This window comes from Ptychodera flava, chromosome 9 (assembly GCF_041260155.1).
Source record: "Ptychodera flava strain L36383 chromosome 9, AS_Pfla_20210202, whole genome shotgun sequence".
NCBI classification, from domain to species: domain Eukaryota; kingdom Metazoa; phylum Hemichordata; class Enteropneusta; family Ptychoderidae; genus Ptychodera; species Ptychodera flava.
Genome location: NC_091936.1, coordinates 3,468,592 through 3,494,707, shown reverse-complemented (window position 1 = coordinate 3,494,707; position 26,116 = coordinate 3,468,592). Strand labels below are relative to the sequence as shown.

The following is a 26,116-nucleotide window of genomic DNA, read 5'->3' as shown; positions in this document are numbered from 1 at the left end:
TATATTTGAACACTTGATATGGTACAATAGACAGAACATCGTTTTTGTAAGACATGTGAAGTGACGCTGGCGAAAGAAACATGTTTTACTTATTAAAATGTTATTTACAGCATAGGTAGGGGTGTTCCTTGCTTGTTGTCATTAAAATTCTCAAAGCGTATTTCTGAAAAGTTGCTTTATAACCTTACTTCATCAACAAATTGACAATTTGCATTAATCATTGAGTTATAAAAATGTGAAATGTGACCCTACCCCGAGCTAAGTATGCGGAATGTGATTTTCCACAAGCCAAGCTTCTTAACAAGATCCTCGCCAATTCCCCGCTTACCCCTTTACGTTAATATATATGAAATCTCATGACACTGCTTCATTTGCCGATATTTAAGATAAATACACTCACTAAACATCGCAACCTGTACATTTTTCGTGTCTGAATGCAAAAAAGCGTCCGTATATCTCTAGTATGCTCTTATGCAGGACGCATAATTTTATCAAATGGTAAAGTATTGCAAGCTACCATAATTCATCATTCGTGTTAATTGTTTACTATTATGCATTTAACACTTTAAGTGATTCTATCGTTAAAATTGTGACGGGAAATATACTTCGTTTTCCTGGGTCTGGCAAGTACGTTCTGTAATCGGTCGCCTTGCCAGCAAGAGTCTCGAAAATGGTAGTTTTTGAAATGCATAGAGTCTCAAGGCACGGCAAAATGTCGACATCATGATATTTAACTTGTTAAATCGCCAGCGTCCAGGTAGACCAACAGTCATATTTTAATATGGACTTCGAGGGCCTAGGGAACTTTACTTTGACCAATGTTTTTGTTTTTGGCGTCATCCGTACCTTTAGGTTTAAGTTAAAGCCTTAGAACAGTTGAGTGAATTATAGGCTAATCCCATTCAGTAAAATAGTTTGAATTCGTCACAAGTTTCCGGCCATTATTATTTAGGCATTCAGGCCTGGGGCTACCGAGATTACAAGGCTCGGACGAGGTTGGTTCCCGGAAATACCGCATTGGTTCAAGGGTCAGAGCTCAAACTTCAAAACGTGTACATGTTGTAGGTACGTTAAAACGTTTCTTTATTACTGCACAGTTCGAAAGTTACCTTGTTATTTCAGACACAAGCGTAAAGGCGGTAAATTCACACATACAAGGCGTATAAGCGGTAAAAAAGACTTTTTTACCCTTCATGGTATGTGACCCCTTGTGGTGAGACCATGGGGCTAAAAAAGGACAACACTGACTCCCCAACTGAACAGTTTTACACATCACGATAATCCTGTACGCTCCAGTGACATCTCAAAGCCGAAGGAAACGCCACAGTCCCCTGTGATCTATTCCGCTCTTGGACTATGCGCCCCATAGACGTGTGTACATATGCTGGGTTTTTTCTCGCTTTAGGCCTACACACGTCTATGGGACGAATAGTCCCAGAGCTGAATAGCTCACGAGTGACTGTGGTAACGCTTATCGTTTTCGTACAAACCACCCAGCGCAATGTTCACCCATGTCACCCACAATGTTCACCCACAGTTCCTCCACCTCCGTGGAGGGACTGTGGTTCACCGGGTAAACCAAAGAGGCAACTAGCGCTGCGTGGCAGGGCTGTGCTAAAGCCCCCCCCCCCCCCACTATGTAGAGCAAGAGGGGAGTCGTCCCGTACCCTTTGGGTTAGAATATGAAGGGATAAGTTTTTACCTCCGTGGTTAGAATGTATGCCGTGCGTATGTATAGGCCTATTACACTCTCGGTACAGTCGTACTGATGCTATGATGATGTTCAGAGAGCTAGCTGTGATTTTGCTGCGGATCCGTAGCCCTACCACTCCCCCAACACAACAACTTGAACAAGCAAAGGGAGTGGTACAGGTTGTAGGGCTACGGATCCGCACTAGCTGTGATTACGCAGCGCAGCGGTGCTGTGACTCATCGATCGCTCTCGGGTCAAGGGTGAGCGCCACAGGTAATCACAGCCTAGGCGAGTATTAGTATGTTGTTTGAAAACATCAGCTATGTGTACTATTGCCACACAGCACAGTTGCTTGTTGTTCGATACACAGCAGTCTTATGCATACCGCGGCTTAATGCCGCAGTATGCATAAGACATATTTCTGTATCTCTAGTTCACATGTTTAGTAGGCCAATCCTAATTTATTTCGGAGGATAATGGGACATTTCAATCAATATTTCAATATAGTACCACGATGTGACCAGCAAACATTACGCGCGCTTGTGAAACTCTGGTCAAGAATCGTACACGATTCGACAGAGTATGCCGCCTAGTGTTATATATTCGAATTCAGATAAGACGATACCAATAAAATGAACCGTCCTTTTGTCGACATAATGCATAATGAGACTAAAAATTGGAGGTTTTGCACACATTCTTCGTTTTAGGTTACCTGAGTTGCGTCACGGTTATTCTACCAACCATTGGATGTTTAAGTCACATGTTTCCACAAATTGAAGCAGTTTGATTGGTCAGTTTCGCGACTTTGACGAAATGTCTATGTTGGATCCGCTTAATCATTACTTCATGCTGTGGTCTGATGATCTCGACGAAGGTAAAACTTGCCACCAATGTTATCATATCTTTTCCCGATTTGCACCATTTTGGGATGCTTGCACGAAGTGAGAGTCACACGGTAGGCCTGCAGAAAAAGTTTCTCATGCCTAATTAGCAGTTTTGCTCAAATGCAAAGGACTGATTATAATAAAACAAAAAAGAGTTAAAGGGACAAAGTCGGCCATTTTTCATGAATTTTGTTTGATACGAGATACTACGTATATTGTTTGACATGCTGAAAGATACTGAATGAATGGGTGACCATGCATATATTCGACCCAGGTTTTAGAAACTATACATGAAATCATCACAAAAATGAATTAATGGTCATTACCATTCATTCATTTTCGCGATGATTTACAGTAATTTGTCTAAAAACAGGGACGTATATATGCATGGTCACCCATTCATTCAGTATCTTTCAACATGTCAAACAATATAGGTAGTATCTCGTATCATACAAAATTCATGAAAAATGGCCGACTTTGTCCCTTTAAAGGTGTCTATCATGGTTCATCATGCAGTTATCCCAAAACATGCAAATCGTGTTTATTTGAAAAAAGATTTTGCTGTAACCTTACAAAAGCAGTTAATAGGTTGAAAAGTATTAGTTTTTCATATGAAGACTATGATTTATTCCAGCGTCATGGCCCATTAATATGAGCGTTTTTGGGAACGTCATGTGGATTATTTTAGGCAGCTCAATATATCCTATGTGTTGAGAACTCAAGCAGAACTCTAAAAATTCCACGGTCATTATGACTATTTTACGTAATTTTAATATCGATTTATTCCAAAGCCCTTGTTGTAAAAAATGAACAGCCATTTCCTGGTAATTTGCATTTCATAGTACGATAAAATTCACTCACACAGGAAATGTCAGACTGGACGGGCACAGTGACAATACTTTTGGGGACGTATACGCTGCTGTGGTTTGTTAGTAAGATGCAAGGTTACACCTAGTAACTTGTTGATAGCTGCGATGTTTTAAAAAATATAAGCCGACGAAAACTAACACTACTATTAACCAAAATATTAATTATAAACCATATTTTCACGAGTAACAACGAGGAAGTAGTTTCATCACAAGACAGCATTTCTGAGCTGTTGCAGGGCCAGAGGCCACACCTAACTGTTCAGAAGAAGAGACATTATACTGTGACTCTCCTTTAATAAAGTAATTCAAGTCTGGACTTACCCATCTTATGTTGCGTTCTCTTACATTCTACAGATGTCACACACAGACATAAAAAAATATCATAACGTGTTGGTTATTTGGATAAATTCAACAGATCAGGCATGATGATAAGAAGTCATTAACCGGTAGATTGTTACACGTAGCTGATTTTTACTTTGTAAGTCAAGCACCCCTGTAAGATTCAAGCAAAGTCAAAGAGTAGGAGGGAATGAACTTATGAACAATAATTTGAGTGAAGGAGAATGGTCTCTTTTACCACCGTGTCTGAAATCTTAAAAGTGACTGTTTCCACCTTACTGTTATCAGTTAAAGTGATCCTTTACACGACGCGACCACGATGGGAAATGACTTCAGACAAATATTGTTTACCATGAAATTTTTTTTTTGCAAAATTTAACAACTCCCTATCCAATCAACTTTCGTACACATTACCACAAGGTCTTAACTTTGAATCATCTGATAAGTTCCTCGCTGAAATCATGTACGTATGTTTTTATCTCTGAATTTAAAATAATCCCTTCTTCATAAAGTTCAATACGAAACTCAAAGAACCTTGAGATGCATAAATGATGAATATACGAAATCGCGAATGCGATATCCACAAGTTCGTAAGGCAATATAACCGTAGAACAATTGATTCTTCACCCATCATCTTTCGTCTGCAATCATGCGTGGTTAGTTTGATTTTTAGAACAAAACAACATAATCTTGCTCACAAAAATTACCCATAACTATAGAAACAGTAATCTATACTTTGTGAATAACGACGTGACTTGAAATGGGATTTGATTAATTTCTTAATCCACAAATACTTCTTATCATGCTTCCTTATCAGATATTAATATGTTCAAATGTCAGGGTCAACGCCGTTGTTTTGCGTAATCTATACGATTTGGAAAATGGACACCAATACGATGTAAATGGCAAAGAGGAATACTCACCATGGAATGATGAACGATACCAAATAAGCTTATATTATCAAAGAATATGGAGATCAACTTTGAGATTCCTGTTTATGCATGGCAAATTCACTGGTTGTTTATTGCCAGTGTAATTCTTAAAGTAGACGAGACTTCGTGGTAAACAAAGAGTTCTAGAAGGCTTGTGTTTCAATCACACGTGAAGGACGGACCACTGTCCCAAAACTTTCTTCAAACGCCGTTCTGATTAAGAGCGTTGCGACGTTACCGTATTATCGTAATACATGATTACACGAAATGGCTATTCACCGAGAGAGTTGACTCTGGTGTACTCTTTGTTGTAAAATAAATAAATACATAAATAAATACATAAATAAATAAAAAGAAAGAAATAAGAAAGGGAGAAAGAAAGAAAAACTAATAATACGACGTTAATCTCAGTAAACGGGACTCACATTTTGTTACCTTTCCCCCCTAAGCTTATGGATATTCAAATGGTGATGCTGATCGACACGTCTTCATCCGTAAATGACGATATTCGGAATAATCCTAGGATAAGTTACGGTTACCTTACCAGGATTGCGTGTAATTGGATTTTGATATTCCAATGCTTTGTTTCTAACACAGGTGAGGTGGAGAGAATGGTGAAATGGTGTGGCGGGGAAAGAGGGCTAATCAAGAAGAGAGCGGCGTCTGAGTTACTGAAGGGCAAGGCGTGTGACTTATTTTTCAAATTACGAGAAATGGGAGAAATAAATGAGGTAAAATGCGACGTGTTAATCAAGCTGTTTAGTTTCATCAACCGTGGCGATTTGGTTGATCAGGTGAAGGCCAGATATGAGATTGGCTTCGACAGAGATGTATCAGAGGAAGAACTGAAAGAATATATAAGGAAGAAGAAAGCGGGAACAAACGTTACACAATCAATACAAGGCAAGTGACTGTCTACACTTGACACCTGTACAATATGGAGGCGGGTCAAAGGTCATTACTTTAGCCTCCTGTATCTGTCTGTTTGTCTAACTGCCTCATGAATGTATGTATAAAGTATGTATTTATGGTTGGATGAGTGGGTGGATGGTTGGATATATGTATGCATCGATGTATGTATCTACGTGTGAGTGTCTGTCCGATGTCTCAGTTCTATGTTTGCACGCATTGTTTAAGCTTTTCCGTATTGTGTACCAATTTCCAGACACCAATTACGTCGAAGCAGACTCCTCGGGGGCGTATGGAATGTCCGATGGCGACCACGCAAGAGGTAAACGAAGTACGTAAAGGCTATTCAAATAAATCACCTTTTTGAAAATGAAGGAATTACGATGTCTTAATCAGGATACTTTTGATATGTAAGGAAATACTTATCCTGAAAATGCTATCTTTCAAAATATGACATTAGAATATGAAAGTATCTCAGTCTTCAGTGCAACATAAGAGGCGATATCAGATATTGTATTCTACTATGCGACTTTTACACAAATTTCATCGTTGAAATGCCACTATGAATTGGCTCCACTATTTTTTTGCATTAACAATAGACTTCTTACAAGTCTGTGAATAAAATAGTTTTGTGTGCGATGCAATAGATTTATCGAATTGTAGTGGAGTCATCGCGAGACTCAAAGCTGAAACTTGCCTATCGCGCGATCGCCTTCATACAACTCTGTGAAAACAGTGTAAGGTCTTAGAGCAGTCATCCAGGTCAAAGTGTTTCACACAATGCGTCATAACTGGCTGGAATGATCACCAACTTGAACTAATATGTCAGAAATGTTGTGTATCTATAGTAGTGGAGGGAGTACTTACGAATGAGCAAAGAATTCTTGACAAACAAAACAATAAATGCACATCTCGTCAAAACCGCTCAATTTATGTGCTCTCTCATTGGATATATATACCCGTATACGTCAAAAATTAAAATGTGTCAGTTGGATTTAAAATTTGCTATACGTATCTATATGATGATGAAGCTAATGTTTAGGTGTTCATGAGGCTCGTGAAAGAGCTACATTGATGTAGAGCTATAGAGTTACGTTTTTGGTTGTATGTTGTTAATACTGTTTACATGTGTTTTTCATCGCAAACCAGGAAGATGGCCCCCACAGTCAGCAATGGATGGCTTACCGTTTCAACCCACCGACGATGGCAGCCAAGATTGACTATCCCTGTGTAAACATTGTTTCTTCAACATTGGGCCAAGGGGAAACAAAAGTATACCATCGTCCTCCATCCTCCAAATGACCGAGAAAATGTACATTTCAAAGGCGCTATCGGGATGAAAATATGTCCACCTCTGTATCTACATAATGTATGAATCGCGTAATTCTGTTGATTACAAGTAATGTGTTTGATTATTTGAAACTTTAGTTTAGGGAAAATATTTTACTGTAGTTTCCAAAATATGAATGCTTTAGTGCAAGACAGGTATTTTTAATAATCTCGTTTTCTAAATAGTAAAAAAGATATAGAAAGAGTCGTAACTATATGTTTGGACTATCGTGCATGTCTCGACGAGTTCAAATGTACAATGTCGAAACGTCCTAGGTACTGGGCCTGCATTTTCATACGAAACCCATGGAAATCGGGAGTTGGTCCAGACGGATCTATTGCCAAGAAAACCAGACCCTTTTTGACTATTGACTTAATTTACGTTCCTCCAGATTGATTCCAAACTCTTATGAGTGAAATCCCAAAGTGTAGCTAACTGCCCATACCGTCCAGTACTTGTACCATAAGACGACCTTTGTAGAACAATTCGTACAAATTAAATCAACAATCGTGTCAGCATAATATGAATGGAAGAAACAAATTCTACGCAACGTCATTTCCTAATAATACTTGAAATTACGCACCTAAAAGCTGTTATGTTTCAAGTTTACTACTGCGTTGCCCACTTTTCGAAGTTACAGTGAGAATGCACATGCATTCATCGCTTGAATGTTGTAATTTAAAATAATCTTCGGCTCCATGTTCAGTTTTTACCGTTAAGACCTGTCCATGTAGGAATATGTCCAGACACGCTGTCAATCCGTCGATAAGCGTCTACCTATGCATTTGACACGAAGGAAGTAACTATTTTTTTACCAAAGCCAATTGATGCCATCCCCTAAAATATCCTTCATCAGTAATGTTCAGCGGGAAAGCCTTACCCTACCTTGACATTTGAAAACTAGCAACCAGAGTAATTGTCAAAATGAAAGTTTTACAAAGACATATATGAGAAAGCTCTGTGGGATCCTGACATACTAATAGAATGTTCAGGGAAATAGGTGATATAGTGTCGTACACAATGATACAACGACAACCTGTCAGCAAAAAATGAACGGTGTATTAAATGGTATGAATTGGTTGAAATTTTATCGGTAATTCTTGTTTGTGTTTCCGCACAAATAATCAATTAAAAATACTGAACAAACCCGCTGAAGAAAAATTAATTTTGAAAATTGATTTCATGGTTTGATTTCGTTTATTAATTCATGAACTAATATGTTATTATGTGTTTGAGCCTTCACTCATCATTATTTTCAAACCGTGTAGAGAAAATCTAGAGGTTTTCAGAAATATTTGAGTGAAAGGTCTTTAGGCTCTGCAATGATTAGTTTAAACATTTGCTATATTTTTAATTTCCTCCTTCGCTTCGGACGTAAACTTTTTATATGACTTATTACATGATAATATCATTGCTCCTAGAATATTCTTGGGTCATTATTATTGACAGTTGTCGATTCTCACTCCGGGCTTTATGGTTTTGTCCATAAATTATTTTGATATTGAATTATTGGTTTTATGATGACTTTGTATTGTATAAGCTTAATGACTGTCTCAGTTTTTTATCGAACCAACATTATCTGATGTTCTAAATATCTAATGCTGTTCATTTGAGTTACTTGGTGACGCTTAATTAGAGAGTAATTGTACTATCTTATGGCGACTTGTTAACCTTGAATCTCGTTTCCTTTCATTAAATATACGTTATACTTCATACTTTGCCTGTGTCCTGATGTTTGTTTGACAGTCAACTCACCAAGAAATAGTTCGGCTCGCCTTTCGGTCGTAACATATGCAAGCCCCTTGCAACGTTTTGTCTTTTTGCAAAACATATTAAAGATATATGCAACACGTATAGAAATAATTGCACCATCATAATATGCGACGGTACATTTTTGAAGTAACGTTAGATCCAACTGCCAGTATGGTCATGTAATGTGCGAAGACGAGATGCAATCACTGGCCCAACTCTTGACAACTGTTCTGTATTGTAGCCAGGCACCAACCCTTCCATAGTCACGTGTTTTATTTTGGCATTTGATGGTCACCATAAGTGCACCAAGAACGGAAAACTATATAACACTCGTCGTGCCACGCAGATTCATGGGAATTATTATTAAAGCACAGACGATCACATAGATCATAAGGCGCTGCACAAAATGTCCATCCCCAAGGGCACGGGCGGGGGTAGGGTGTCTTGGGCTCAACACAGTGTTCTTCTTGCTATGGTTTATTTTATTTTAATACGTTTAACTATGATATGTATTGCCAATAAAGAATACTGCCAATCTTTAATCTTTGGTGTCTTGGTCTTATGTTAACACTGGTTTTGTAACAATTCCTTTTTCTCCTTCCCCGTGTCATGTATTTGTCCTTTGACAATCTTACGCCATAGACAGTACTACTACTATTGTCTATGCTTACGCGAAGTTTTGTCAGTGTGTTGCGTCTATTACCGTCAATTACCTGATGCGTTTGATTGTCTAATGCGCCAAAGCAAGCAAGGGTATATATTCTGTTATACCACCGTCCCGTGGGTGGAGGGAGGGTGGTCAAAGTTAATCCGGTGATAATCTGATGACAGCGTCCACAGATTAGTAATTTACCCTTGCTTGCTTGGCGAATTAGGCGAGCAAACTCTTGAGATAATAGATGCGGCATTGTGATAAAACGTTTATGGAAGATTGTCAAGGTTGGTACAATAAACCTTTATTAGCAAAACACCTACCCACCCCTAGGGACGGACATGTAGGCAGCCCCTGTGCATAGATTATAAAAACTTCCATTCAGTGGGCGCAAACGATCTTGAGTGTGTTTTTCCCTATTTCCAACTTTCTCCTAGTATTTGTTTACGGCGAGTTGAAAGGTTTAAGCTTGACGTTACTGAACTTTAGTGGAGCGTGTTGCCGGGAATACATGCATTCCGTCTGAATAATTAGGTAGAATACAATGATGGACATGCCATGTCACAAAAATCTTGGTGTTATAGGCGACCTTATAATTCAAACTGTATTAATGTGTATCGGGAAGGATATTACAGATTGCTTTAAGCTGAGAATAAAGCGAACAGTGAAAAAGTTTATTTCATAGATAAACCAAGTATCATTTATAGAACTTAAAAACTGATTCCTCCACACCAGGTGTTAACGGAAATCCCATTTTTCCGTTTCCTTGTAAGGAACCTATTTTATTTATCTTTTTAAATTTATTTGATACACAGATCAACGGGCAAAACCACGAATAGATCTACGAAACAAAAGTCACACCATCAAAAGAGAAATGTACAAGACGACCATAAAAGTAACACGTTACATTAAATTGAAAAAAATATTCACTAATCAAAAAAGAGATTTGTTAAAATGACTGGATAAAATAGTTTTAAAACTACACAGCGTGCAGAAAATCTCTATATTACATTTGAAAGAGATATCGTTAAAAACAGACATGCATCTTGGCACTGTCGAGAATTTTCTGCAATTAACAGAACACAAGTCTGGTTTAAAAAGGGGTTTCTTGCGTAAATTTCTACTGGGGCATAAAAGCAGATTTGATTTAAAATATTTGGTGAATCATAATGGATTAGTTTGTATAAAAAGCACATGTCAAGGGTTAGTCTTCTATTGTATAACTTTGGAATGTTCAGAATTCTGCAATAAAATGGGTAGCTATATTTACTGCAGTGAACATTGAGTTTGCGACAAATGTATTTCACAAACTTAATTTGTACTCGCTCAATTTTGCTGACAGGCCTTGCTGGTGGGGTGACCACACAACAGAGCCATACTCTAGACTAGATCTTACATAAACAAAATGCAAAGAAATAATTGCTGAAATGTCATTGAATGGCTGGCAGAGACGCTTAATAAAACGAAGAGATTTGAAGGCTCCAGAAACAATGTCATTGATGTGAAAAGAATAATTAAGATTGGAAGTAAGGTAAATGCCAAAATCCTTGACAACAGCGACCCATTGAAGAGGAGTACCATTGATGGAGTAATCAAGAGAGAAAATTACTCTTTTCTTAATTGTAAAACTGATGAATTTACATTTACTGAATCAGATATTAGGTGACAGCTTCCAGTTGTTACACCATTGAGCAAATTTGCCAATATCTTGCTGTAACATGACGCAGTCAGCGAGGGAAGTGATGGTGCGATAGACCTTGGCATCGTCGGCATACAAGCTGAGCTTTGCAGAAATGTCTAGCTGTGAAATATCGTAATAAACATAACAAAAAGTAGTGGCCCCAAGAGTGAACCCTGGGGCACACCTGACTGAAGCTTCAGTTATACCTTGCTGGTGCGCTCGCTGTTGACTTTGTCTAAGTTAATCCGGTGATAATCTGGTGACAGCGTCCACAGATTAGTAATTTACCCTTGCTTACTTTGGCAAAACTCATCAGATAATAGACTACAAATTACTACCTTGCTTGCTTTGGCGAATTAGGCAATCAAACTGGTGAGATAATAGATGCAGCATGCTGATAAAACGTTTACGCAAGATTGTCAAGGGCAGTGCAAGACAAAACTCCAAAGTTTGGTATAGATTAAACCTTTATTAGCGATACAACAAAACACCTACCCACTCCTGGGGACGAACACGTAGGCTTCCCCCCATTGGTTCTACGGGATTTTGATATCTTCCCCCGCGGCAGTTGACGGCCGTGCTGACAGAAGCTCAAGAAAGTCTGCATGGTACTGCTCCTGAGTGGTCAAACCAAGTCCTTACAGAACGGATGTATGTTGTCAAGTATCGGGAATTAGGCGACAAATGTGCTCGGTAAAGGTTGGCAAAACGTTGGTTGGCAAAACCGACTACTAAAATTGGCGAGGACAAGAAAGTCGGGCGCCGGGAATTGGCGACAGGTGTACCCGATAAACAGCTAACAATTTTCCGTACCTGAGTGCGTGAATAAGGATGTCAGCGGCGGGACCAGGGTAACTGATTGTCCGGTAAAAGACTGGACTATCTTCGGTACCAAAAGTACGGGTATTTCAATGTCGGATGGCGGCGATTGGACGACAGGTGTGTTAATCAAAGGGGCGACAAATTTCCCGTACTTAAAGTGCGACGATTGGAATTGCATTCTATTGGCTGCCGGGGATAGGTATGCCGGGAAAGAGGTTGAAAATTCCCCGTACAAAAAGCGCGTAGATTGGAATCGCTGTCAACGGGCAGCAGACCACAGGTGCTCCCGGAAAAGGTTCGACATTTTCCGTACCAAAGAATGGGGATTGATGTGGCCCTCAGCGGGCAGTTAGCGAAAGCTTCACTCGCAATAGGATTGACAATCTGCCGTGCCTTAGGTGCGTGAAATTGAATGACTCTGAGCGAGCAGCTTGCGATAAGTGCCCAATAAAAACAGCTGACAATTTTCCTTGTCTTTGTGTGCGCGTGAATAAGAATGTAAGCGGCGGGACCACGGTAAGTGATTGTCCGGTAAAAGACTGACAACCTTCGGTAACAAAAGTACTGGTATTGGAATGTCGGATGGCGGCGATTGAACGACAGGTGTGCTAATTATAGGGGCGACAAATTTCCCGTACTTAAAGTGCGACGGTTGGAATTGCATCCAATGGGCTGCCGGGGACAGATATGCCGGGAAAGAGGTTGAAAATTCCCCGTACCAAAAGCGCGTAGATGGGAATCGCTGTCAACGGGCAGCAGACCACAGGTGTTCCCGGAAAAGGCTCGATATTTTCCGTACCAAAGAATGGGGATTGGAATGGCCCTCAGCGGGCAGTTCACGAAAGCTTCACACGCAATAGGATTGACAATCTGCCGTACCGAAGATGCGTGAAATTGAATGACTTTGAGCGGGCAGCTTGCGGTAAGTGCCCGATAAACATCTGACTATCTCCCGTACCTAAAGTGCGGGAATTTCACTTGTCGTACACAGGCAGAAGCCGACAAGTATGCCGCTGCAGTACTACCTACCTCCCGTCAGAAAAGTAAATAAAGACAAAAAATGTTCAAATTTAATTCTGCGTCTACAATTGCCGCAGATGGTAATATCTGTACCTGCCAAACATCAATTTAGATTAATTTTCTTTTTTTATGAGAAATTTACCTTTCAATGAGTCAGCAAAAATTACACAGCGGAAATGCATATTGGTGTGTTCCGTGGGTGTGGCATTGTTCTACGGGGATTTTGATATCCTCCCCGCATCAGTTGACGGCCATGCTGATAGAAGCTTTACATGTGTTCTGAGAAAAAAAATCATGCCTGACCTGTATTTCTGTATTACTTTGCCGATTGTGCCGTGTGTACTTACTTAAGTTTTCAAAAGTTGTACCTCTATGAGTGTTACGTTGATATAAAGAATTGTCAAAATCCTCACATTCTGAATGACACGCACATTAAAACTGGCTATTTATTGGAAACGGATAGTGAATGGTAATTTGACATGCCAATCAATGAAGCAATAATAACACTTAGAATAACAGAATAATACTATACGTGTATTTCCATTCCTTTCGATAGATGCAGATGCAAAATGTAGATCTTTTCAGAGTTATTCGCTTTATATTGCATTTTTCATTTTCGATCGACAAAGACAAGATAATGTTAGTCTCTACGTCGGGTTTGAATAAGACCTGAGTACACAGATATGACACGTAACATTTTCTGCCGTGTGTGGCGCATTGTCATTCTTTATATTTAATCTTATTCGCGCGGTCTGGCGACTAGTTCAGATAACCCTCGAAAGGCCATGAAAGATGAGAAATAAAACATTCCTTTTCTTCTATGACAGTTTTATTTATGTTTCTGTTTACATTTAAAGCAGTAGTCCTCGCTGCCTGTTAGTCTTTTGTCCTCCTTTCAAAATTGTTCTCAGTTGATCAATTTGCTCAGTAATAACCTGATAATAATAACAATGATTGTTGACCCTTAGTAACTAACGGAAAGGGACAATCTTGTCCTTGTAGAACGCTTTTTACGTCATCGGAGATTGTAACCATTAACCCTGCCATGATGACCGAAAATTTCCCACATGGACCTACGGGGTGTCCATGTATTCAGAACAGGCAGTAGAAACTGTGCACTAGTATGCCGTGCCGTGTATTGATATATACAAGAGCCATTGGAACACATCAATCTGTTTGAAATGCATTCTGCAAAACCCACAGTCTCTTGGTGGGCTATTCAGCTCTTGGATATTCGCCCCATAGACGAGTGTACAGAAGCGAGGGTTGTTTCTCGCTTTTGTACACTCGTCTATGGGGCGAATAGTCCCAGAGCTGAATAGCCCACGAGGGACTGTGCAAAACCCCAATGTAAAAGACCGAGTGCTTCAAACATATAGAGGTACACGTGGCTTCCTTTAGTCATTTCGTAAAATAATACACACCTTTTTAATCCATGCACATTTGTCTCACTTTTCTCCAACAGAAGAGATACCTTTACTGTATTTCACCAGAGTTGGGCTAAGACTTCCAGCATTCAGCATTGTCATCTTCTAGATGTAAAGTTTCTTCTACTTTCCTCGATAAATAGATTTAAATGTTTCAGGCAAAATTGTTTCGTTTCGTGAACATATAAATTCTGTACAAAGTAACTTCATTTGTACCTCTGAAAACAAGACTTGGTGGAAACGTCATAGACCTATATTTTCATCGCAGTTTCCTATAAATTTTTAACATACGGTAGTCTGAATGTACGAAAACAGTTTCTCCACATTTCAACACCCATACACATATAAATCCACCTACCAGGATCAAAAATTATGCGGCGATGCGGTTTTAAGTCTATTTTCCTTTTTTGGGGTCATAACATCCAACTACTGACACGCAAACCAAATCAGGAATATTTACATATAGCAGTACATATAATTCCCTATTCAGAACTGAGTAGACCGTACATATACTGTGTGATTCTGCATACATCACACGGTGAACTTCTCAGCACTCCTGTCATTTATCTAATAATTATTTATTTTGAGATGAATATGGGAAAATGGACTGCAGTGGCTAGCCTTTGTCGACGTGCAAGAGGGTGGGAAAATTTTTTTAACTCTTTAAAATTTTGGTCAAGTTGTCATGCACTTCTCTTCGTGTCTACAACTTTCGTCACGTCGATTACAGCTTATGTTGACAGCTTACGACGATGCTGTGACGTTGTACGATTGGTGATAATACTACTTGTATTGTTCATAAAGTTACATCAACATGAAGCTGTCTGGCAGTTTTATTGTAAAGAGATGTAAAACTCAAAGTGTTGGGTCGGTACAAATCTATAAAGAACTACCTTTATGACGGAGAAACATCTCTCGTCAATAGACGGAATAAATATGGCAATGAACCACGTAAGAAGAGGACGTTCGTCTGACAGCCTCTAAAGCTTAGAGTAAGTCGTGGCTTTCACAACATTACCCGAATACAGTATTTATGGGGCCTAAACAAAGTTTACAAATAACATTGTCTCAAATAGACAAAAACCAGGTGCGTTACCCTAATGCAAATGATCAATGACGTGTTGCTTCAGCCGACCAATCAAAACTCGTGGTTTACTTCCTGGTTGAATTCCCACAGCAGACACAAGCAGGTACGTTGCGTCTGATCTTTAAATTAGATGGATTATTGTAGTCATACATTTTAGATGATGTGTCCCAGGGGATTCAGTGTATCTCACGGCAGGTGAGACATATTTCTAGCGGTAACATGGACCGTTTGAGTGTTTACATACGATGTATTGGAGAGACCATATTCATATAGCTATGGTTGGGTACAGGTTTTGGTTTCGGTCTCAACTCAGCATGAAGGCCGTAGCCTAGACTCGCTCTGAACGGACACAACTATATTTTCGGGATTGTTACAAGAGTCTATTCCTAAAAGTAATGTGGCTTTACAATGACAACAAACTCAACACGGCAACCAAACACTATACTACAACGTAACACTATAACGTCCATGTTCATCCATCTATTAAGAAGTATACGTTTGATCGGAGTAGTGTTTATGTGACTACTAGTGTAACGGTCATGAGACTGTTTATTCTATATTTATATACGGTATGCAGGGTATGCCATGTTTCAAGCTGCTGAAGTAAACATACAAACACAAAACACCATAACATGATTTTACTAACTTGTGCCAATACTATGGCGCTACACCTCTTTACGGCGTTTCAGTTCAAAACAATGTCGTCATAACTGAATGCATTTTTACATCACCACGGAGGCACGGTCATTCTACCAAAAGTTTATGACCTCTGGCAGATATTATTCCTGTAGAGTCGGTTTTCCGCCGATGAATCTTTGAATTATATTTTTAAAGCTTTCAGTGGTGCTCGTCGATTTTGCGATCTTCAGCTCTATCACCATTGTGGGCATCGTGGGTAGGCGTAAACGTTTGCCCAAGACCAATACATATAAGTTCCTCCGTGTTACAGTACTTGTGGTTCACAGGCATATTTAGCCACGGACCCTAAAAAATCATTTTTACAGTCTATGATTTGCCATAATTGTTGTACACAACTCTCTACAGTGTCGTGATACTGTCCTTTGATCAACCTATAAAGAATTACGACCCCATGGATGACACACAAACAGAAAACATGGAAGGTAAATATTGACATGTCCCGAAGAACAGCGCCTTTATTATTAGCTATGACGGAAATGACGAAATATAATTTATTGGCAACATGGACTGAAAGAACCAATGACTCGGTCACATTAAGCATTCATATACAGCTTCTCATATGATTCGGGCGAATCGTTCGTTCACGTTTTCATGGAAATATACGGCTATGATCTTATATATAACGTCAAACCTGGTATGTCCAAGTGTCTACGTGTAAAAAGATGCGATCGCAAAACGCGTAATGGTGCTGAGTGACTCAGCAACTGAATATAGCCCCTTTAACAACAGTAAGTCGCCCTGCTTACGTCAAAGGTCGATAAACCTGAAACAGTATAGTTCGTGTTGGAGGAGCTGTACACGAACAAAACAAAACGAAATAAAACTGGTAGGAAATATAAACAACAACAAATATTTCGTTTCACCGACAGTTTCAGCTGATAACTATCCGGAAGTGAGATCATATACGTTAGCAATCAACCTTAGTTCCACTGTCTGTGAAATGTTCGTCTCGTGCTAATTGAGTTAATTCAAATGTATGAGTATGCCGATTGACCAACAGGTTTACGTTTTTGTAAATGTAAAATATCATGATTCTATTGGACGATTCACTATATGGTTGGAAACATTATTACGGACATGCGCACCTCGAAACTGAATGACTTAAACTTTCGACTTCCAAAGGGAAACGTTAAACTGCTTTCTTTCAAAATCAAGGAAAAAAATAGGAACTCACCATGTAAATTCACAGACACTGGAAATTCGAAATTGCCGCCATCCCTGTGTTAACACTATGTAAATAAATTAAAATTTCGATTTTCACAAATATAAGACGGTCCAAGCTTCATTGTACTCTAGGAGCTTCGAAATAACCTAAACAAGGCTTCGGCTAGAAAACTATTGTAACATATCTGCCCCCAAGGCACATTCTACCTTGAACTTAGAACACTGCTTAAACGTTCTTTTGACGAAACGAGCATGATTTAAAAGTAGCTTGATCGAAATAACAGTCATGAACTCTGGCAAAACACTTGATTTGAAGGATGTTTAAACAGATATCATTGAAACCAGACAAGGTAAATTTCGCATTGTTTCTATGTGGACAGACTGAAAGTTGGAAATGTAGACAGACATCAGTACGGTATTAGTACTCGTTGTAAATACGGGAATTCTACGACGAGCTGATAAACAAATGCGAAAGCCGGTACAATCATCATGGTAACTCAATGAAGCGTAAATTGTACCCTTATCAAAACTCTCTCACCCTTATCAAAACTCTCTCTCTCTCTCTCTCTCTCTCTCTCTCTCTCTCTCTCTCTCTCTCTCTCACAGAATGGCCTGCAATGCGAACAAAGATAAACAGCATATGAAAAGGCTAAAGACTGGTTCAGAAACTAACAAAGATACTGATAAGAAATCTTCCCTTACTAAAAACTATGAGAGACAAGACTACACATGTTCTGTGCTTAATGGCATGAATGACAGTCGCAAACAGGGAAAGTTCACTGATATTGTATTGTGTGTTGACGGTAAAGAATTTCCCTGTCATAAAGTTGTACTGATAAACGGCAGTGATTACTTCAAATGTATGTTTTCATCGGGAATGATAGAAAGCAACAAACACAGAGTTACCATAAATGGTGTGGAAGCTGTTGCCATGGAAACGATTCTGGATTACATGTACACGGGCAAGATCTCCATAACCTCTGACAGAGTACAGGCATTGCTAGAAGTAGCAAACTTGGTGTTAGTTTTCTCTTTGGTAGACTTGTGTTTATCTTTTATGTTTGACCACATAGAAGCATCCAACTGTTTGGGTATTTGGCAGATTCTGAAATCACTTAATTTTTCCGAAAGCTGTAGACGAGCCAAGAATTATGCCTTGGAACACTTCAAACTTGTTACTTGCCAAGACGAGTATTTAGATTTGTCTGTGGATGACCTGTGTGATTTCATCTCAGACACTGCTCTGTGTGTTGACCGGGAAAAAACTGTCTATGAAGCTGTAATGAAATGGTTTCGACATGATACGGATTCCCGTTGCAAAGACTTAGAGAAAGCACTGGAACTCGTGACATTTGAACTCATAGATACGGAGTACCTCATCGATCACGTGGAGAAAGACGTCTCTACAGTGAACTGGGAACTAGCAATGGGTATCATGGATAAGATGATCATCAACTGTGACATTTCAGAGCGACGGAAAGGTAATGCAGTGGCAATTGTTGGTGGTTTGCCAGGACGTGGTCAAGGGGGCTTTTCCCCTTGGAGGTCATCGTCAGACGATAAAATATGCTATTTTGACCCCGAAAATGATAGCTGGACCTTCCTAACACACGCTATGCACTTCGATATCGCGGACGATCCAGTGATGTTCAACAATAAAATTTTTGTCCCGTATGGTCGAAGGCTGCGCACGTTCGATCTTGACAATCAAACGTGGAATGATGAAGACATACCTGAGAAAATAGAAAGCTATTTTGAAAATCACTTCGTGAAATGGATGATTATCCAGGGAATACTTTACATCATTGTTGGGGAAGAGGACGGATTCTATCCGGATGACGACGAAAGCAAAACCCCATTTCTACGCTACGATATGACATCGAAAGAACTTACATCACTGACTCCACCCGCAGAAGGTACGGTATTGTCTGCAATGGCTGTATTCAGAAAAAGAATTTATGTATTTAGCCGAGCATACTTTAGGGTCCCTTCAAATGCCGTGATGCAGTGCTACGACTGTGAAAGCAATACCTGGACAGATCTCAGGGACATACCAACTGAAGTCCCCATGGAGGATGTAAATGCTGTCGTTTTTGATCGATATATTTACCTCTTCCAGAATGCAAGTAGGTTATACGTCTACGATGCTATGGCCGAGGAATGGCTCCCTTCAATTGCAGGGATAGAAGAACACAGACAATATATTAACTGTGGTGGCGCTGTGTGTAACTGCAAACTGTACATCATGGGAGGAGAGTCGGAGGATGATGGTACTTACACGGATCAGATGTACTGCTTTGATCCAACTGAAGACCGTTGGGAGGTGCCTGGCAAGTTAAAGCAGCCATTAGCGTCACCTAGATGCGTTACAATAAGCAAACCACCCTGGTGTCGAGACCTGTAATGTGATGTTCCTCAAAAAAGACTATGTAATCTGCTAATAGTACCATGCATTCAGGGCATGATAGATCCGGCCAGTGGCAAACAGAATCGACCGATGGCGAATCAATAATGTTTATTTTTTCATAGAATTTGGAAACATACTTATCAGAATGCCTGCCTGCAAAGTGTAATATAAATAGATGGAACAAATCACGCTTGAATTACAGATATGAGCGTCTTCCTACGATTCTGATTTGTAATAATCAGAAAGGATACTTCAAATCGACGGAAATATTTATTTTCTCTATTTTAACATACAGGCATAAAAATTCATCTTGCGATTGTAATGAAATTTCATTGTATACTTACAGACATGTACTTACAGATGTTCCATAATAATTCTCCCACCTTAAACTCGCTGTCATACTATAAAATGCATTCTGTGCATTTAAAATGTACATGTTAAAAAGATTGATTTTCTCATTTTCTAAAGATGACACTGACACATTGACTTTCAATCGTGCAGCATGTTTTGACAAAACACGCATGAGTCTACTGTTTGCCAATGATTGTCTGTTGCTAAGGAAGATGGTTCGGCGAAAGGAGGACTGTGTGGAGAGAAGTAGGGATATCTGGTCAAAATAGACGACAGGAGGTGAAGTTATTACTGTGACATTCCTAGGTCCAGGATCGGAAAAGTATAGTGTAGTGGATTATGTTTCTATTATTTCTTTTCAAACGCAATTTGCACAGCAAGAGAGCCGATTCTGAGAATGCATTGCTATTGTGTTGGCCACACTGTACTCAGTCTGTAAAGTGCTCAGGCATGTCACATGTGTTCATTTTCAAAACTTTGAAATCTTCTGCTATTATGCCTGATAATGTCAAATGAAATATGCCGTCTTATATTTTAACTGTCTTTTAAAAAGTAACTTCATTTAATTCCCATTCGGTTCGGTGAGTGGTGCAGTATGTATGTGTGAGGTGGTTACGCGTTTTTGTACCACTCTTGCAAGTATAGAGTTCTTGAACTGCTGGATGGGGTTAATTTCGCTAGTGCTGTTTTATTGTTCTTAATAATAGCATTGATTTTACCCAGGTAAAGCAATAAATTACATTTGTAAAAGAAGTTTTAGTCATTTTCTCTACTGATCAGCTTTAACAGTATAAAGTATGGCCGACGTAAAGTTTACGACTACCGAAAAGTATTCATTAATTTCCCGACACACATGACAAAGGCAACTAAATGTGAATTATTTCGTCGGTGTATTTCTCTCCTAAGGCTGCATTCACAAACACCTCTGAGGGGGGGGGGAATTTGGAAATACCACGGGTATGTTTGGGGCATTTGAAGGGATTGGGGACTCGAAACGAAACTGTCCGTGATTAATATGAAATATGTGTTGGGTTGTCTCTCAAATGAAAAGTCGCAAAAAATAAATTATACGAAAAATAAGCATTCTCTATTAATGTGTATTTATGGTTGGTGGAGTGACAGTGATTTTTTGTTAAAAATACATACACAAACATACAGGTACTTTCTAACACCCATAAGCAGCAACCTAGATCACATAGAACTAACTGCTGCAGCCATTTTGTTCTATGTGTCATCAGACACATTCATTACAAAAGTTGTAAAATTGAATTTAAGTTTTTCATTTGAATTCATTTGCCATCAACGATCACGGTCTTTACACATACACAGAGTATTTTGCCAAACAATATTTGTCATTCTTGTATGCTATGGGAAGTAGAACAAGAACTGCAGTTGATACACAGAACAAAACATACTGAAAAATTGTCCAAAAGGTACAGCTGATGTCCCTTTTGTGCAATTATATTAAGCATGTTCAGTTTTCCTGACAGGTGAGTGAAGTCATCTTGTTTCCAAACCTTTTTTATGTGATCGCTGTTTTTTTCTGTTTTACAGGATGATTTTTTTCCTGTGAGACAAATATGTCAAAACAGCGCGCGCCCTCCTTCCATGGAAGAGAGAAACACACAGGCACGCAGACACACACAAACACAAAGCCATCAAAAATGTGACCATTCCAAAAAAAGGCCGGTTTTATTTTGAGGGAATTTCAAAATTTAGCACGTCAAAAGGGGGCGTTTTAACGAATTTTCAGTTTATTACGGGAGGCATTTGAAAAAAATGAGACAATTTTTTTTAGATTCTCCCCTCCAGAGGAGTTTGTGAATGCGGCCTAAGCAATCATACAAGAGACTTACTGTTATCGGTGAAATACCAGAGATACTGTCATAACAGAGAGCCCTTGCAATTGCGGTAAAGAGATGCAACCAACAACCTGTTCGTGTAAATTTGTTGGATCGAGATAAGCCAGGGAGATAAGAGTTTTCGTGTCAGGGCGTTGAACCAATCTTCAAATCGTAGCAGAAAGGCTATTTTGTAACAGCTTCCATTTCCCCACCACATCTAAAAGGGAAGAAAGCTGTAACCTGAAAGTTGTGTTTATTTTGTTATCAGTAACTTTGCCATTTCTTTCTTCCCGACAGTATGTTGAACTGCCAGTCTATAGGCCTACTAGCTCAGCCAACGCAATGCATTGCGTATAGAATATGCAGTGTTCCTGAGGCCAAATGAATTGCAGGTCAGGTTATATTCAGTTGTCATCATGAGTTCCATCCTCTTTCTGCTAGGAACATTACACATATACAGGTTGCGATGACAAGCCGAACACAACGCATTTCAACATCATGATAGGGAACAGAGCAAGAAACTTAGCTGATACAAACAATACAAATACCAAAAAAAATGTAAAAAAATTACAGCTATGAACGGACTTGTCGTTCAAAATACCAAAGAATAATATATTTTATGTAAAAACACCTCCGGTGACAATTTATCAAAATTGCTTGGTCGGCTGCTCCTGTGATGTAGACGTGCAAGTCTTCTCAGATGATGTGGATGACGTACGAGGTGAATGGGTTCGGCTATGATAGGCTGAGGCTGGGCTGCAGGCTGAGCTGAGGCTAGTCTATTAGTGCGCCCTCTGAAAAAGGTGCGCTCTTCGGCTGCGCCTGAGCGCGCCCTGGACCAGGCTACACCGCTCTGGCAACTACTGAGTCTTCCAATGTTACATGCACCGTCGGCCTCAAGCAAAAACGACTTCAGAGGTCAAACTTGAGAGAACTCTTCACTTCTTTTAAGCTACGCTCCTGTTCTTTCGGTGCACATCCACAGGCGTGCTGTTTTCTGGGTAGTTTCTATAAGTGTAGTTTATTCTACGTTTCGACGTTCTCTTCCGTAGCCTAATCACCTAGGTTAGGCTACGGAAGAGAACGTCGAAACGTAGAATAACTACACTTATAAAAACTACCCAGCAAACAGCACGCCTGTTCTTTCGGTGCACATCGATTGACTCTTGCACAAGGTCCCTCCCCAGGTGAACTTTTGTTGCGCTTAACCTCCCTATTAGGAAATAGTAAATTCCGAATCCTTCATCAGTCTGGCACCCTGATTCACATGATTCAGAAACAAACTTGATCTACCAACGCCACCGTGCACCGTGAATCCGACCAAGTAAACCGAAAACTTGTAGCTGCCCATATAGACTGTAGAGAAACCAGACTGTCACATTCTGTAACACACTCAGTCTGTATATTATTTTATTTTAACAACATACCGGCTTTCTTTGCCACAGGTAAGTTTCATATATATATTTTTCGACAAATACTCAGGCATAACGTAGTGACTTTTTCGTGGGCTCTTTCAAAAATGCCGCGCTTCGCTTTTTTTACCTCCGTTTTTCTCCGCCTGTACCCGTAAAATTTAGGATGCAATTACTTGATTAAACGTTAACTCATTTCAGGTAACGTTTTCTTCACCTACATTTGGTTCACAGAGTAGTTATTGAAAATTCCACCATATACTGTGTACGTTGAAGTTTTGCATAATAGCTAGTTGCCAAGTTTGTTTTGGACTGAGTGACTTGGGATACTCCATTTTTTTTTCCAAGTAAACGGCGACCTGCGGCCGCCCGCCTCGGAACAACTATCCAAGCAACTTTACGATAACCTGTGTAAATACCGCTGGTTGTGGTAATATCGCTCACCATATACAATATCGATAGGTAAGAACAGCTGCACAGTCGGTATCTGGGATGTATAACATTCGCTCCTTACATGTAATAAAACCCAAGCTAAATGGTTTAGGAGGCCTCGTATAGTCTAGTGTAGAATTATTCTTAGGTTGTAGTATGCTTGTGAAAAGGCGGTTGATGCGGTGGCAAACATTATGTGACTCCGTCGCGTCGCGTCAGGTTGTCGGAGGTCAGTTGGTCAGACTCTTTGTAATATTTTTTCTGGTGCCGCCAACTGGTAAATTTCATGAATTTTGCAAAATCGTCACAAAACATGTTTTGAAGGCTGATATAACGATTTTTCTTATTTTTGACCTTGACCTAAAATTTGGAGGGGAAAGTGAGAGCTGTTCGTAACTGCCCTCCCACTGGCATACACTGAAAATGTGCCCTCCCACTGAATTTTGATGCCCACAGCCCTCCGGTATCTACAGTCTGCCCGCTCCCCGCTCCCCACAACAATTCAAGCTCCCCGCTGCCCTCTCCCCACTACTAAAATTCCCCATTGCCAACTAGATGCCCACTAGGCAACCCAGATCAACACAAAACCATGCCAGTAGTTAGCAGTATACTTGGAACATTGCTCCCCTCTAAGTAAGGCGCTTAATTTCTCCTCAAGTTCTATCAACCACGCCGCTTTCCCCTCCCTCTATACGCATTTTCAGGTGCCCACTGTCAAAATTTCTCCCCGCCCGCTGAAAATAATGAAGTTTCTTCCCCGCCCACAGTAAATATCGATATTTTCTCCCCGCCCGCCGATTAGTTTTGAAATTTGCCCGCCCGCTGAAAACTTCGCACGAACACCTTTTTGCACGAACAGCTTAGTGGCGGCACCTGTTTTTTCCTGTCTAACATATTTTGCTGACAGATTTCGGCCCTGCCACGCCGAGCTAAATCAATGCTTCATGAAAACCCCTATGTATTGTAGTAATTATAGTAATACAGGAACTTCCCAGTACCCTGGGAAGCCTGAGATTATAGACACTGCCTCAGTGCCACGAGATCTCGTCCCGACGGTTTTGTGCTATCTGTGATCCTGGAGGTACTTTAATAGGCCGCTACTTCCATGATTTGATCTTGCAGGAAGCCCTTCCTACCTTCTTGCAACAACTGAAGCAGTAGATTCGATCACAGTCACTCCATACATGATGTATCATTAGACAGTGGACATTAACCAAATATCACCTATTGTATTGTCGAGAAGATGGGCTATTGTTTACCAACAGGGGAGAGCTTGTCAGTGTATTGAAAGGCAGTAGATAGCCCTGCTGTGAACAGCTGTTTCCCAAACTAGATCCTTTGTTTCAAGATAAAACTTCACTACTTGTTGACAAATGTAAAAGCTTCAATTCACACATCTCTAAACCCCTTTATTCACTGGTCAGAAATACTGTGTTTGAAAGATGCATGACATGCACAATAGGTCAGAGCATGGAGGTAACAGAAGATGGTACCTCCATGGTCAGAGCATGGATGCCTTGTACCTCCAAAGTCAGTTACTTGGGATGGGAGACATTTTCCTACGTGAAGAAAAAGTAAACATAGGTTTTGCAGGCCAAACCAGGGACAGAAGCCAAATGAAATATGTTGACGCAACTTGCACTCTATTGTATGGTTGGATGGAAAATGACATTAAACAGCAGGCAGTGGGCTTCGTAGCCTCCTGAATGTTTCAGTGTTGTATCACCCCAGAAAGGGTCTGTGTTGTACATCCTTGTTTGGTCACCAATTATCTGCTACCGCCAGCACAGATATTTGAAATTTATCTTTTTCTACAGTCTGCTACCTTGACATATTTTTTTGACAAAAGAAATTTTGTGAGGTCATTCACGTCAATAATATATATTTTGTATGTCAACTACAAAGTTTTCTTCTACACCCAGCATAATTTTGAAACACTCACTATTTAGCTTGTCAATATAGCTTCTATATGTGTCAAATGCACTGTTATTCATTGTGGCCCACAATTCACTTGTCAGTAATAACAATGCAGTTTACAAATGAACAGGCTGAGTTGACGAGCTGAGTAACTGTGTATCTTAACATACGCTATTTTGAGTAGAACCAGAAATAGTGATAAAGATCATAAAAAGTTAGCATTATTGACCCTGACAAATCGTGATCTTGCCCGTGCTAGCATGTGTAATTAATTTTATTACACCGCGAACAAACACTTTTGTTTTCGAAAATTTGCTTTGAATGCAGTCAAGTGTCGATCGAGACTCGCCACAGTGAAACGTTCTATTTGTTGCTCGATTGCAATGCTACATGAAGTTGAAGGTCAACTTAAACTAACGTCGAAAATTGAAGACAGTGTTGTTAAAGCTGTTCTTGTTTTAATGTACTAATGTTGTCTACTTCAGGTCGAGCT

General features: G+C 39.8%; 3 protein-coding genes across 5 annotated transcripts in view; all 3 read left to right on the top strand.

Annotated features, from left to right (window-relative positions):
• The first annotated feature begins 995 nt into the window (after positions 1-995).
• On the top strand, positions 996-8,669 carry LOC139139774 (uncharacterized). The gene is made up of 5 exons (XM_070708678.1): positions 996-1,065; positions 2,401-2,567; positions 5,315-5,620; positions 5,883-5,957; positions 6,776-8,669. Exons 2-5 carry the CDS (start codon positions 2,507-2,509, stop codon positions 6,844-6,846), a joined length of 513 nt encoding a protein of 170 aa, XP_070564779.1. The 5' UTR covers positions 996-1,065; positions 2,401-2,506; the 3' UTR covers positions 6,847-8,669.
• A 6,788-nt stretch (positions 8,670-15,457) lies between these two features.
• LOC139139772 (kelch-like protein 24) lies at positions 15,458-20,771 on the top strand. 2 transcript variants are annotated; one of them, XM_070708676.1, is made up of 2 exons: positions 15,458-15,500; positions 17,867-20,771. In XM_070708676.1, exon 2 carries the CDS (start codon positions 17,868-17,870, stop codon positions 19,662-19,664), a length of 1,797 nt encoding a protein of 598 aa, XP_070564777.1. In that variant the 5' UTR covers positions 15,458-15,500; position 17,867; the 3' UTR covers positions 19,665-20,771. The 2 variants fall into 2 exon arrangements, with proteins under 2 accessions (XP_070564777.1, XP_070564778.1); XM_070708677.1 differs by having other exon boundaries at positions 15,477-15,789.
• A 2,316-nt stretch (positions 20,772-23,087) lies between these two features.
• The window catches only part of LOC139139800 (ly6/PLAUR domain-containing protein 6-like), a 97,371-nt gene continuing 94,342 nt past the window's right edge, over positions 23,088-26,116 (top strand). Inside the window, exon 1 of one of the 2 annotated variants that reach the window (XM_070708722.1) lies at positions 23,088-23,307. The gene's annotated coding sequence lies outside the window, so the exon portion shown is untranslated. The remainder of the gene's footprint in view (positions 23,308-26,116) is intronic. The other variant, XM_070708725.1, reaches the window with a different exon arrangement.

Coding starts and splice junctions, on each gene's coding strand:
- LOC139139772 (XM_070708676.1), top strand. CDS start 17,868: ATGGCCTGCAATGCGAACAAAGATAAACAGCATATGAAAAGGCTAAAG.
- LOC139139774 (XM_070708678.1), top strand. CDS start 2,507: ATGTCTATGTTGGATCCGCTTAATCATTACTTCATGCTGTGGTCTGAT. Junction 5,621..5,882: donor CGTTACACAATCAATACAAG/GCAAGTGACTGT, acceptor ACCAATTTCCAG/ACACCAATTACGTCGAAGCA. Junction 5,958..6,775: donor CCACGCAAGAGGTAAACGAA/GTACGTAAAGGC, acceptor ATCGCAAACCAG/GAAGATGGCCCCCACAGTCA.